General features: G+C 37.4%; 1 protein-coding gene across 4 annotated transcripts in view; it reads right to left on the bottom strand.

The window, feature by feature from the left end:
* LOC127421257 (active breakpoint cluster region-related protein) overlaps positions 1-15205 on the bottom strand; it is a 290552-nt gene that overhangs the window by 147648 nt on the left and 127699 nt on the right. For 2 of the 4 annotated variants that reach the window (XM_051664144.1, XM_051664153.1), the window contains exon 3: positions 3958-4056. In XM_051664144.1, the coding sequence (XP_051520104.1) occupies positions 3958-4056 (99 nt within the window). Of the gene's footprint in view, positions 1-3957; positions 4057-5617; positions 5639-12419; positions 12790-15205 lie in introns of those variants that run through there. The other 2 variants (XM_051664160.1, XM_051664168.1) reach the window with 2 other exon arrangements.

Below are 15205 nucleotides of genomic sequence, written 5' to 3' on the forward strand. Positions count from 1 at the left end.
CCCGCCGAGGTATTGACTCTACAAGACCCCTGAAGGTGTCCTGTGGTGTTTGGCACCAAGACATTAGCAGCAGGTCCTTCAAGTCCTGTAATTTTCGAGGTGGAGCCGCCGTTGAATCGGACTTGTTGGTTCAGCATATCCCACAAATGCTCAATCGGATTGAGATCTGGGGAATTTGAAGGCCAGGGCAACACCTTGAACTCTTCATCATGTTCCTCAAACAATTCCCGAACAATGTGTGCAGTGTGGCAGGGTGCATTATCCTGCTGAAAGAGGTCACTGCCATCAGGGAATACCATTGCCATGAAGGGGTGTACCTGGCCTGCAACGATGTTTAGGTAGGTGGCACGTGTCAAATTGATGCCCACATGAATGGGGGTTTCCCAGCAGAACATTGCCCAGAGCATCACACTCCTTCCACCAGCTTGTCGTCTTCCCACAGTGCATACTGGTGCCATAACTTAACCAAGTAAACGGTGCACACGCAGGCCTGTCGCGATTATTAAATAACCATCTGATTGAGGTTATTTGATCTAACCGCGTTTATTTGAGACAAACGTGATTATTGGGCATTCAAATTCCAATCACATTTTAATGCCCAAATAAGGGAATTTTAATCTAATATACTGTAGAAATGCCATGCACAGAGAGTTTGTGTGTCATTCAGTTGAACTCCGAGTCGGAGTGTGTAAATGTAAAATTGACCAAAAACAGAAGTTGACCAAAAAGAGAGACATATTTTGATATTTAAAATTTTTTTCATGCATTCATAAGTTTTAAAGTCTTAAAAGGAAATCATAGTTTATTCCTATTTTATTATTTCATTTATATATTTGAAGTTAAATATGTAAAAATGACTTCTTAAGGTGTATGAAGCACACATACAGAAGAATGCACACCTCAGAAAAATATGACAATTTATGACAATTAATCGTGAAAGCCCTTAACGAGACAATTAATCGTCAAAGCCCTAAAACAGAAAATTAATCCTCATCAGTGTATATGCAATTTCAAGACATCATATTTATCAATGAAATACATGGACAAAATGAGGAAAAACAAAAGATAATATAACATTTGTAAAATTAATATTTCCGTAATTTACCAATTTAGAAGATCCCCTGTATAATTAATAACAGAATTAGCTCAAAGAGAATTTCTTTCATACTGTAAGTAAAATGGACATTATAACTGAAATATGCCCAAATGAATTGGAATTGAAAGCTTGTGAATTGGAATCGAACCATGATATTGTGATATATCGTAATATACGGTGTGTGTGTGTGTGTGTGTGTGTGTGTGTGTGTATGTATATATATATATATATATATATATACACATACACACGAGAAGCTAAGTAAAACACGTCTTGAGATCCCTGCATTTGTAGTTGAACAAATCCGAATGTTTATCCAAATAAAGCTGTGTTTGAATGCAAGAACCTGTTTTCAGTCTTATGGTTTGTTCTCTGTACAAGCTGCACATTGCCTATTCAGTTGGAATTTCGCTTACTGCCCCCTGCAGAAAACAGGTGGTACTTCAAGCTTAAATACTCCAATGGTAGGAAAATTCCATACGGTCTAGGAACATAATTAATTGCATTTATTTATTTTTATTTTTTTATATAATTAATAGCACTTAACGAGTTAAATCAACAGTCCTAATAGCAATATATTAAATCGTGACATATGTATCGCAATAAGTATTGTATCGTGAGGTGGCTGGTGATACATGTAGTAGTCTTTAAAGTACAGTAGAAAATCGGCCTATTTAATTCTAAGGGTAACTGAGAGGGAATAAACGGTGACATTGGAAAATTATAGTGTTCTGGCAAAATCCTGAGGCAAAATATTTACTGGTAATATTCACAAATTTTCTCATATTTATCACATGCCAATGAGCTCGACCTTGGTTAAAAAAAAAAAAATGTCCACAGACTAAATGTAAATAATACGACATTTCACTTCAGCTATAGTTGCCAATGTTTGCCATAACGGTTTGCCAGTAGAGACCACGGCAGAGTTCATAATGGTGTCCTACCATACTACTCTTCCTATTTCTTCCATATCTATATACAGGTGCATCTCAATAAATTAGAATGTCGTGGAAAAGTTCATTTATTTCAGTAATTCAACTCAAATTGTGAAACTCGTGTATTAAATAAATTCAATGCACACAGACTGAAGTAGTTTAAGTCTTTGGTTCTTTTAATTGTGATGATTTTGGCTCACATTTAACAAAAACCCACCAATTCACTATCTCAAAAAATTAGAATATGGTGACATGCCAATCAGCTAATCAACTCAAAACACCTGCAAAGGTTTCCTGAGCCTTCAAAATGGTCTCTCAGTTTGGTTCACTAGGCTACACAATCATGGGGAAGACTGCTGATCTGACAGTTGTCCAGAAGACAAGCATTGACACCCTTCACAAGGAGGGTAAGCCACAAACATTCATTGCAAAAGAAGCTGGCTGTTCACAGAGTGCTGTATCCAAGCATGTTAACAGAAAGTTGAGTGGAAGGAAAAAGTGTGGAAGAAAAAGATGCACAACCAACCGAGAGAACCGCAGCCTTATGATTGTCAAGCAAAATCGATTCAAGAATTTGGGTGAACTTCACAAGGAATGGACTGAGGCTGGGGTCAAGGCATCAAGAGCCACCACACACAGACGTGTCCAGGAATTTGGCTACAGTTGTCGTATTCCTCTTGTTAAGCCACTCCTGAACCACAGACAACGTCAGAGGCGTCTTACCTGGGCTAAGGAGAAGAAGAACTGGACTGTTGCCCAGTGGTCCAAAGTCCTCTTTTCAGATGAGAGCAAGTTTTGTATTTCATTTGGAAACCAAGGTCCTAGAGTCTGGAGGAAGGGTGGAGAAGCTCATAGCCCAAGTTGCTTGAAGTCCAGTGTTAAGTTTCCACAGTCTGTGATGATTTGGGGTGCAATGTCATTTGCTGGTGTTGGTGCATTGTGTTTTTTGAAAACCAAAGTCACTGCACCCGTTTACCAAGAAATTTTGGAGCACTTCATGCTTCCTTCTGCTGACCAGCTTTTTAAAGATGCTGATTTCATTTTCCAGCAGGATTTGGCACCTGCCCACACTGCCAAAAGCACCAAAAGTTGGTTAAATGACCATGGTGTTGGTGTGCTTGACTGGCCAGCAAACTCACCAGACCTGAACCCCATAGAGAATCTATGGCGTATTGTCAAGAGGAAAATGAAAAACAAGAGACCAAAAATGCAGATGAGCTGAAGGCCACTGTCAAAGAAACCTGGGCTTCCATACCACCTCAGCAGTGCCACAAACTGATCACCTCCATGCCACGCCGAATTGAGGCAGTAATTAAAGCAAAAGGAGCCCCTACCAAGTATTGAGTACATATACAGTAAATGAACATACTTTCCAGAAGGCCAACAATTCACTAAAAATGTTTTTTTTATTGGTCTTATGATGTATTCTAATTTTTTGAGATAGTGAATTGGTGGGTTTTTGTTAAATGTGAGCCAAAATCATCACAATTAAAAGAACCAAAGACTTAAACTACTTCAGTCTGTGTGCACTGAATTTATTTAATACACGAGTTTCACAATTTGAGTTGAATTACTGAAATAAATGAACTTTTCCACGACATTCTAATTTATTGAGCTGCACCTGTACAGCAGAAATTGTAAAAGTGGAGTGGTAGTATGCTATTCCTAACTCAGTTAAATGGTCCATTGTTAACGGTCCAAATCAACGGTAAGTTTGCTGCTAATAAGCCATTTTTGCAAGGGGTAAAACAAACAAACAAACAAACAAACCACTTTTGGTGCAAGAAACCTTAAATAACATTACCTAAGTTAACATTAGGGGGGAAAATGACATGATCAAAGTGTATGTCCTTTTAACTAGGGGCTCTGCTCATAGTAAGTTTCATATGAAGTGTGAGTGATGATATTAGTGGCTGTAGTACTCACCAGCAGCAAAGCCTCAAGCTGGTTAATATAGATCTCTTCACTGGCCAAGAAGCCAGACAGCACCAGTTTCTTCATCTCTAGGCCTTTCTCTGAGTCTCCCTGAAACACACAACAACATAAAAATCAGTGAATCTGAACCCATAACATCTACTGAAGACACTTTGTAAAAAGAGAACACCATTATCAACTCTTTTTGATATATTTAAAAGTGAGAAATATGGCTGAATGTAAGAACTTTAGCTGATGAGCACCATCTGTAGGAAAACACATGCCCTGCAGTAAGAGCTACTCTAGAATTTTATCATCATATAACACCAGTGTTACATAATTGTCTAGATGTCATCAAAGCCTGCTTTTAGTTGCTACAATTAGTCTTTGTAACTAACTCTCTCTCTTAGTCTTTATAGTGTGTGTAAAATTTCTCAGGTAAAGACACACCCTGTTAATTATACAATCCAGGCAAAGAGTTCAGACTGTGTATTTGTGTGTTCAAACAGATGCACAGATAGGCTAACTCAGCCATTTGAACCAATCTGAGAACAGGTGAGCATTAAAGAGAAAGTGACGAACCGAAAAGGTCAACATTAAACGTAATATCCTAATATGTTTTCATGCTCTACCTCAGCGTTTCCACCAAGTCAATTCACTCTTTCCATTTACAAAAGCACTTTTCCAGTGCCTTCTTTATTTCATGATTTCATAAAAGCTGTTTTTAGAACAATTACTGTATGTGTAAATGTCCCAACCGCGTCTGTCTAACAAAACCACCAGAAGCATATGAGGATAAATCAAAACATGACTGCCTCCATTAAGCTCTCTCCTAAAGTTGATTACATAAAGGAATAAACAGAGGCTCTATCTGAAAAGACAGGAAGTACCACCCTTATGACTAACTACTTAAAAAGAAAGCGGCCAAATATATCCACCAATGCCCTTATAATTCAGCTCACAGTCACTGCTTTGTCCAGAGCACTAGTGCTTATGGGAAATTTTGTAATGAATTTACTCTCTTTGGGTATTAAATGGATACAGTTGAGACCGAAGTGAGGTTTGGCTTTGCCACCTGTCTCACGCTCATACAGACCCATGATGCCTGTAAAGTAGGGCCGAAAAGTATTTGGACACTTAAATCACACTTTAAAATGTACAAATATCTTTGTATTAGAAAACCAAATGGCACTTGCAAACAAATGATGCTAGATTACATTCCTTTGCAATTTTTGCCATTACTGCTGAATGAGAGATTGCAGTAAACTACGTGGTTTCTGGCAAAATATTCTTATAAACGGAATTGATCATATTCTTACATACAGTAAGGTTGCAACAGTTTCTTCTTTGCAAATGGAGTCTCAGAAAACTTAAGTCAATGTAAATGTTCTTATGAATGGCATCTGGACATCATCAGAAAGCTATTCTCTGTTGAGGTGCAGTAAGCAGTCACAACCGTTTTTTTTTTTTTTTTTTTAATGAATAACTGTGACTTCTAGTATGGTTCCCAGTGCTGATAGCAGAAAGATAAGATAGTGAGAAGGAATGACCTCACAGGAAGAAAATTATTTATACAACACAGTTAGCGTCATCTGTGAGTGCCATAGAGAGGGCAAACAGGAGGAAAGACGAGGAAATTATGGCAACTAGGAAAACCATTGTTGTTTCTTACTCTCTAGTTTTTGAAAGTCATGCTTATGTCAGTCTTAATATCCATGTTGGACCATGTTTGTCCATGTTGACGTTGGAACAGTTAGTTTAGAAAACTTCTTCTAAAGTATCACTTTTTCCGTCTTGGAAAATTGTTGTAGGGCGTGTTAGCATTTTTCAACATCATCTGTGGAAACAAAAATATTGGCTGAAAACATCAAAATGTCTGAAACTGGTTGGAACTGCACTAGTCGGAGCTAGAGGTTTTGTGCATACCGTGGGACGTCTAACTATAAACAAGCCCTAAACACATCGGGGACTCTTATTTTGCATTGACAGAGACTTGGGTCCGTTACAATGCTGTATATTTAAGTATTTACCAAATTAAGCTTTTATAGCCTATAGACAATAACTTGAGTGTCTGCTACTCTCAGATCACTGGTGTCTGGGTTTAAAGAAAGGGAACACACAATTTATGACCAATGAAATTCCATGACTTTTCTAGTAACTTTCAAGTCGTTCATGCTTACTGCATAAGAATTTTTTTTGACATATATTTTCAAAGAAATACATATTATCATCATTTGAATTAACATATTTAAACATTTGTACTTATTAGTGTACAAATGTTTACTCTCTATTAAGACCGTCAATGAACAGGCTGATGTTAATACACTGGCTTTCGTTGGAAGTTTTACTGTACATAAACATTTAAAAAAGGCAATGTCTATTTTAGAGCACAGCGAAATCTAGATAAACTTATTTTCAGTACAGAAAGTTTAGATATTCTTCTTAAGATTTTGCACATTTCACAATTTTAAATATCCATGTTATTTCCAGGTTTCCATAACCGTGGTAACCCTGTTAGGATCTTAAAGTTTAATTAGCAAGTGGAGTGAACAGACAACTGCTCCTCTTTAACCTGAATCTCCAAACGGAGTGAACAACTCAAATCAAGCATGTGCAGGCAGTAGGACATATTCATATTATTCATATTCTGTAACATGCACCTCTGCACATGTGTATATAAACACACACATCAGGATTTCAGTGTGTGCTTCATTTTTAATTTCTCAGCTGCTGTATGTGATGGTTAAGGTAAACTTGTCTTTCTTTTTTTGCTTGCCATATTTTCCATCTTTTGTGAACATGGAAACAATGACAACCATAACTCAGATGGTTCGGATCAGCCAGGAGGATGAGCTAAAAGCCTCTAATGAAACTAAACATGATCAGAGGCACTAAAAAACACAAAATCTGTCACCATGCTCTCTTTGCTTGATTGGAAAAGTGTCTTAAATTGCACACACAAAAAAAACAAAAAAAAACAACGTACTTACTCTCGTGTTGTTTCAACCCATGTGATTTTGTTGAAAGCAAAAGGAGAGAGTTTATAGGGTAAAATGTAACTGTAAAATGACCAGTAAATTACTATAATATAATAATACAATATTTAACTGTAATATTCATTGCATCATGGATAATTTCAGTGATATCACTCATTAATAGCAGTAAATTACTTTTAATCAAATCAATACAGTACCAAACTTTAACTTAATACAGCAAATGACTGTAGATGTATATGGCGCGAAACCCACAAGGTCTTTTCCTGAGGGGTGTAGAGGTCTTTCTGTGTTCATACTTTTTTTTTTTCATTAACAAATCCCTGTAATTATTTGCTTTAACACGCACTTAGGCAGACTCCGTTTGATATCAGAGCATTTCTAGAGGAAAAATGCACCGTCAGCATCTGGTGTTACGCTCAGTTTATAATGGATGACACACAGAGACAACTGCAGGCAAGTTAAATGATGAAACTTGTCTCTATAATATTTGAAATTCTAACGTTTGGTATTGGTAATAAGATAAACTGTATATTTGTTACGATAATTGTAATCTTCTTGGCTTTGTCTCACTCTCTGCCTCTCTCCACCCCCGACGGTGGGAGACAAATTTTACCACAGGTACGAGCTCCGATGACCCGCGCACCTGTCTGAGGGAAAGACGCAGCTTTGAGCAGAGTCCCACTGAATTCAAGTGGAAAACATACAAGTATGTATGTTTATAAAGAAAGAAGAGAACTCGAATATTATTAAAATGATAAAGTTTAGTTGCGTTTTTAAGACGGTGCATAACGTTGAAAGCGTTTCATCGTTTGAGACTCCATCCTGCTGTTTTGGGCACAAGAACCCATCTTGTGTGAACGGCCACACAGTTAAAGGACATTTTGGGAAGTATTGGATGTGATGACTTCATGACTTTAACATCAACACTGATCATATATTATTTTCTTTAAGTGTTCACTTGATCCTTGTGGCCCTGCTCTGACTGACGATGACTTCTCCTTCAATCTGTATACATTTGTATCCTTGTTACCTTTTTAATGGCTGTATTTGTTGTAGTCTTTTACTTAAAGGGATAGTTCACCCAAAAATTAAAATTATCTCATCATTTACTCACCCCTCGTGTCATCCTAGATGTGTATAACTTTCTTCTGCTGAACACAAATTAAGATTTTTAGAAAAAAATATTTCAACTCTGTAGGAACATACAATGGAAGTGAATGGTGACCAAAGACTTGAAGCTCCAAAAGCACATAAAGGCAGGATAAAAGTAATCCATAAGACTCCAGGGGTTTAATCTATGACTTCAGAAGCAATATGATAGGTGTGGGTGAGAAACAGATCAATATTAATTCAATTTTAATATAAATCTCCACTTTCACGTATACATTATTCTTAAGTTGTTTTTTTTTTGTTTGTTTTTTGGCGATTGCATTCTTCATGCACATCATCACCTGCTGGTTGGGGCTGGTCAAAGGTGGAGATTTATAAAGGACATAAATACTGATCTATTTCTCACCCTGATATCACTTCTGAAGACATGGATTAAACCCCTGGAGTTGTCTGGATTACTTTTATGCTGCCTTTGTGCTTTTTGGACCTTCAAAGTTCTGGCCACCATTCACTTGCATTGTATGGACCTACAGAGCGGAGATAATTTTTCTAAAAATCTTTGTGTTCTGCAGAATAAAGAAACACATCTGGCATGTCATGAGGGTGAGTAAATGATGAGAGAATTTTCATTTTTGAGTGAACTATCCCTTTAATGCTTCACTATATAGAATTACTGTATGTCACGATCCAGTTCCCTTATTCTTGTCATGCTCCAATAATAAAAATAATCATTAAAATAAGTGTTTTCTTTACTATTAATAATAAATTGTATATAATAATAATAAGACAAAAATATAAAGAAATAATAAGTATGCAATATTTACAGTTAGTTCCTGTACAATTTATATTTTTACAGTAATATACCTCAGCTACCAATTACAGTAATCAGTAAATTACTGTATACAACAATTGCAGTAGCTTACTGTTATCAAGTTTTTACAGTAACTAGCTGGTTGCTAGTGTTGCCAGTATGTTAATGTAGAAAAACCACAGTAATGTCTAACAGTGTACAATAAAAGTGAATTTTAGTTGTAATTTTTTGGTAAACTTCCACTCCGTTATAGCACTTAAATCACCATTTCTGCTTCCACATATTTAAACTTGGTGCATCATGATCGGTTATGAGATGCAGCCAATGCTGTTTGGCATCACTGACAGAAACACTATATTTTAATGTGTGCAAACTAAGGCTGTGAAATTTAAATGCATTAATTTCTGTAATTAATGGTTGACTGTTTAACCCATACAAAAAAATGTAACGCAATTAATGCAGTCTCAATTTTTGTTCTCTTCCTGAAACTAAAATTTGCATATATACATTTTCAGGATGAACAAGCTCGATTCAACTGCACATCCAAGCACAAAAACTGACTATGTGGAGCAGTGCCCTCTCCATTAAGCGCAATATATGTCCCAGGCATTATAAACACGGAAGCGGATTTTCTGTACAGAGAATGAAGACTTCAACCGCAAGCGGTGAGCCAGGTGTGGGAGAGATATGGGCAAGCTGCCATTCTGCATCTCTTTGCATTGCCCGAAAATGCTCTCTCACTGTCATCTGAAAGAGAGTCAAAAACGAAACTGCGTGTAAGAGACCCACCGTGTGCATGATAGAAACTGAACAGCAGTAAGTTTTGAGATTTTAAACTTCATTCAATTTGTTTTATATCTGTATGTATAGTGTCTTATAATGCGTTGGTAATGTACTCTTAAGTTTCTCTTAACAATAAAGCTTTATATTCATTGAATCTGCCCATTTGATCTATTATTAAAAAAATCTTGTGGAAAATGGCAGAAGATTTTGCCCAACTTTTAATTACTGAATGTCCACTGATTTTATGGCATTTATTTATAGTTTATCAAAGATTAATACCTGTAGAAATGTGTGAAATTAACCGTATTCACAAAACATTTACATTTTAACGTACATATTTAAATAATTAAAATAAATGATGACTAACCAATTTCTTGCAAGTTCTTTGAGACAAAGTACAAAGTACTGTAAATATATTTATGATTATATTTTACTGTTTGTTTTAATGCACCATGTACCATGAATAATCACGATTAATCACTGAAAACTGTGCGAATACTTAAAAACTTTTCATTGATTCACAGCCCTTGTGTAAACATAAGTGATATATAACAGCTATGCCGGAGTGCAAGATTTTCAGTCAATAATGACTTAAATTTCAGACTTTTCCTCACACAAAGTTATTGTATTTCTTCAGAAGACTTGGATATATAGCACACCTTTGTACAGCACAGTTGTATAGACAATTTTTTTCCTTTTTTGTTTTTTCCTTTTTGAAACCCCCCTGTTCAGTATAGGCTTTTCCACCTACAGTCCTGGTACTTTTCCTTTAGTAACTTTCTAGATGAGGACTCCCAAGGAGACTTTTCCCGTTGCATTCGTATTCACAAAAGTTACCACCGTAGTGACGTAATCTAGTATCAACCATTTTTCTTCTGACGTGGTAGGAACGTGAAATTCAATAGCAACAACGAAATCAACAACACCGAAATCAACAACACCGACGGAGGACACCGGGATCGGAGTTAAGCTTTTGTTAGGGCTGTTCTGTCACGTAGCACGTGCTGAATTTAGTGGACAACATGTTGAAAGCACTATAAACGTATTAATCTTTTACAATAAAGAGTTTTATGACTCAACATAAATGACTGTATTGAAATACTCACTCGTTGACTTAAAATATACGTCTTGATGGAAGTTAACCACACAGTAACAGACACGCAACACTTCCCTCATGTAAACTAGATTTCATGATGCTTTAGTGTATAATAGAGTTCAATTACCCACTCTCAATAAACATCTGATTATTTATATCCATCATCCCAGGAAAAACTATTTGTAGTAATACAGAAATCACTTTATTTTCTGTATAGTCACACAGTACAAACAGTACAGATACAGTGAAAACTCAGTGTCTACATATGAAGTTACACGCACACACACACACACACACACACACACACGTTGGTGCAGCTATCCTTATGAGGACTCTCCATAGACATGATGATTTTTATACTGTACGAACTATAGATTCTATCCCCTAACTCTAAACTTAACCCTCACATAAAACTTTCTGCATTTTTGCATTTTCAATAAAACATCGTTTAGTATGTTTTTAAGCAATTATAATTAATTAGCACTAGAAATGTCCTCATAAACCACATTTATAGCATAACACCCTTGTAATTACCAGTTTGTAACCTTAAAAATGGTCCTCGTAAACCACCCAAACCCGCCCACACACACATATGTGAAACGGGTGATCCTCTTTGTATACTTTGTTGGTTTTATTTTATTTCTGTTACGGGAATTGTAAAATTAGCACAATCCTCTGAGTAGCATGCTAGCAGCTACTTTCTCAATGCTTCGTGTGTCATAGGTTTTTGACCAATCACAGGATACAGCACCCCCACAGTCTCCAACAGTCCCTATATGCCCCCAAAGTACCTACTCCAGAGTAGGAGCTAAAAATCCCCCAAAAACTGCTCAGAGGAACTATACTTCCTTAGGTCCGAAAGCGACGAAAAGTACTCGTACCGGGGGAAAGTACCTATAACAGGCTTTAGTACTGCCAGTGGGAATGAGCCTTATCATTGAATTAAAAAAAGAGCAGCATGGACATTTTGCCTAACATCTCCTTTTGTGTTTCAAGGAAGAATGATAGTAGTACAGGTTTGGAACAACATGAGAGTGAGTAAATAATGACAGAATTATTTCACATTATTTTTTGGAGGAACTTTTCCTGTTAATGAATAGAATGGTGTGTTTATGGCCTGTGGGCTCTGAATGTGAGTGTCTGGCCACAGCACACACAGATTGTGATAATGACAGCTATAAAGTCATTGCTAATCTGATTCAGCATTGGCAACGTGACCCATCTGCACTCTAATGGAGAAACTAAACATCTCAAATCAAACATACAGCTCATGCTGCACCTGAGAAGCAAGATCACAGCAACAGTTGAGGAACAAATGGCTGTTGCTCTGTCTAGAAACTGGCCCATGCTCTGTCTAGATGAAATGTTGAGGGTGTAGAGTGTAATCTGTAGGTTTGTTATCTCTACCAGTGTGTTCACAGCATTAAAACAGAATAAAGATCATTAAGAGGCGTTTGCAGAATCAGAGTTGCTAAATATGACTGGTTCAAAGCACAAAAGTCACACACAAGCACACGTGTCTGCTTTACTATGGCAAACACTATCACCAAGTCTTGAAAGAGGTTTAATGCTTTCTGCCACACTATTTTTAGCCATTGAGACAGAGCAAAACCTCTGTCAGCAACCCAGCAGAGGAAGAGAGAAGCGCTCTGTCTCGCTGTCTTTCAGCCTCTCTCACCTTAAACGTCCTATGGTCCATTGGTGTGAATGGACTCTCCAGGTCCAATTCATACTCAAACACATCTTCATCCTCCAGAACTTTGTCCAGGAGACCCAGCACCTCCTCCTCATCCTCATCCATGCTGATGCGTCTCTTCTGTCCCTCCTTTTCACTTGCTGTTTGAAGCCCTTTCAAGTTTCGACAAGCTGCCCGCAATACATCAATGCTTACACTAGAAATCCTCCTTTTCGATCCAAGGAGTGCGTTTTTCTGTCCTTCTATATCGGTGTAGCAGTAATGTGTCCTAGCTCACACAAACACAGTAACAGCTACTTGCTTCCTCTCTCTCTCGTGTACACACACACACACACACAAACCTCGACTGGCCCGCCTCTGCACTCTCACTCACACACACACAGGCTTGAGTGGAGAGTTGGCTACGCCTGCTCTCGTCCCTCCCCCTGGCTGCGGTTCTGTCTTCCTGGTGTGTGTCAATTCTGGGTGCCCTGGGTTGATAGACTGTCCACCATTTTCCTCTCTGGCCATGAAGGGTCTCTATGTTGTTCTCTCTCTGTATTTGTTTGGCTTATCCTGATGGGATTATGCAGTCATCTCAAACTGCAAGTATACTTAATGGGACTAAGAATATTAAACAAGTGTAACATCAGCTTTAATTCCTCTAAAACCAGGGGATTCAAACAGGGGTTCATGAAGGTATTGTAGGTAGTCAGTAGACTGATATGTAAAATATAGAGGGAATTAGGGTAATCTGGGACATATTTTACTTTATTCAACAGTTAGTTCCGGTCCTCGAATTTGATTGGTCATGTGGCATTCCAAGAGTGCTTATATTTAGTGGAAAAAGCACACTAGGACGCTTCACTATTTGGTTGATTTATTTACAATAACTACTAGGGATGCACTGTTGTATTGGGTGCTGCTATGTATCGGCCAATTATTGACCGAATGAAAACCATTCGCCATAACGGTTATTAGCATGAAAACGCCAATATGAAAAAGAGATGGTTTATTTATGATAAATTAGCAATACACTTTGTAAAAACTCAGTGAATTCAATGCACAATTCAGAGGCATAATGGCATTTTTATGCCATGTTGCTCATAACAGTTGTCAGCTGAGGGCGCCATTTTGCCGCTGTTGTTTTTGACAGCAATTTCTGCTCGTGTTGGTATCAATAAAGCTCACTTGGCACTTTGGAGTGCGGGGTTTTGGAAAGAGGGCTAATCCAACAGCTCAGCTTGTCGAAATTCTAGAAAGGCTAAAATCGCTTACAGCACCTTTAATGCGGAAAACAGTTGTGAAAACGGCACTTACCTATAGGCCACATGATGAGGGAAACCATCTAACATGCTTTGTAACTAGCAGACTTTGACTTCTGAGACATCAGTATTATATTCATTAAAGCTGCATGATTGATAGAATAAAGACTGAAATTTCATTATAGCCTTGTGCGATTACTAAACTTTAAAAGGCTGCATTTTAAAATAGAGTCTGCATTCAGTACTTCAGTCAGTGCTATGTGAACAAGCTGCAACCTCTAGCGGTCTGGATGGCATTATCCATTATACCACTATAATACAGAATTTAAAAGAGGGTTTTGTTCCTTTGGTTTTCTTTTGTTCCTTTATTTTTCCATGATTTGGATGACATTTCCGTGGAATTGCCCAGCATACGGATAGTATGAATTTGTAATGTTCTATCATATACATGTAAAATGTGAGTTTTTTTTTTTTTTTTTTTAACAGCAAAAACAGAAGTGCAAAAATATTACTGGCGGCCAAAAGTACAGATAATAATGTACAGATTTTGCTGTTTCGGAAGAAAATTGGTACTTTAGTTCACCAAAGTGGCATTCAACTGATCACAAAGTATAGTCAGGACATTACTGAAAAAGGACCATCATTATTTGAAAAAAGTGATTTATGATCAAATCTAGACAGGCCCCATTTCCAGCAGCCATCACTCCAACACCTCATCTTTGAGTAATCATGTTAAATTACTAATTTGGTACTAGAAAATCACTTGCCATTATATCAAACCCAGTTGAAAGCTATTTGGTTTGTTAAATGAAGTTAAACATTGTCTTTGTGTTTGTTTTTGAGTTGCCACAGTGTGCAATAGACTGGTATGTCTTAAGGTCAATATTAGGTCAAAAATGGCAAAAAAGAAACTGCTTTCTCTAGAAACTCATCAGTCAATCATTGTTTTGAGGAAGGCTATACAATGCTTGAAATTGCCAAAAAACTGAAGATTTCATATAAAGGTGTACACTACAGTCTTCAAAGACAAAGGACAACTGGCTCTAACAAGGACAGAAAGAGATGTGGAAGGCCAGATGTACAACTAAACAAGAGGATAAGTACATCAGAGTCTCTAGTTTGAGAAATAGACGCCTCACATGTCCTCAGCTGACAGCTTCATTGAATTCTACCCGCTCAACACCAGTTTCATGTACAAGAGTAAAGAGAAGACTTGGGAAGAATTGCAAAGAAAAAGCCACTTTTGAAACAGAAAAACAAAGAGAAAAGGTTAGAGTGGACAAAGAATCACAGACATTGGACAACAGATAATTGAAAAAGAGTGTTATGGATCTTCACCCCATTGAGCTTTTGTGGGATCAGCTAGACTGTAAGGTGCATAAGAAGTGCCCAACAAGACAGCCACATCTATGGCAAGTGCTACAGGAAATTTGGGGTGAAATGTCACCTGAGTATCTGGACAAACTGACAGCTAGAATGCCAAGGAGTGTAGTGTACACCTTGTATTTAACATTTAACAACGAC

This window comes from Myxocyprinus asiaticus, chromosome 3 (genome assembly GCF_019703515.2).
Source record: "Myxocyprinus asiaticus isolate MX2 ecotype Aquarium Trade chromosome 3, UBuf_Myxa_2, whole genome shotgun sequence".
NCBI classification, from domain to species: domain Eukaryota; kingdom Metazoa; phylum Chordata; class Actinopteri; order Cypriniformes; family Catostomidae; genus Myxocyprinus; species Myxocyprinus asiaticus.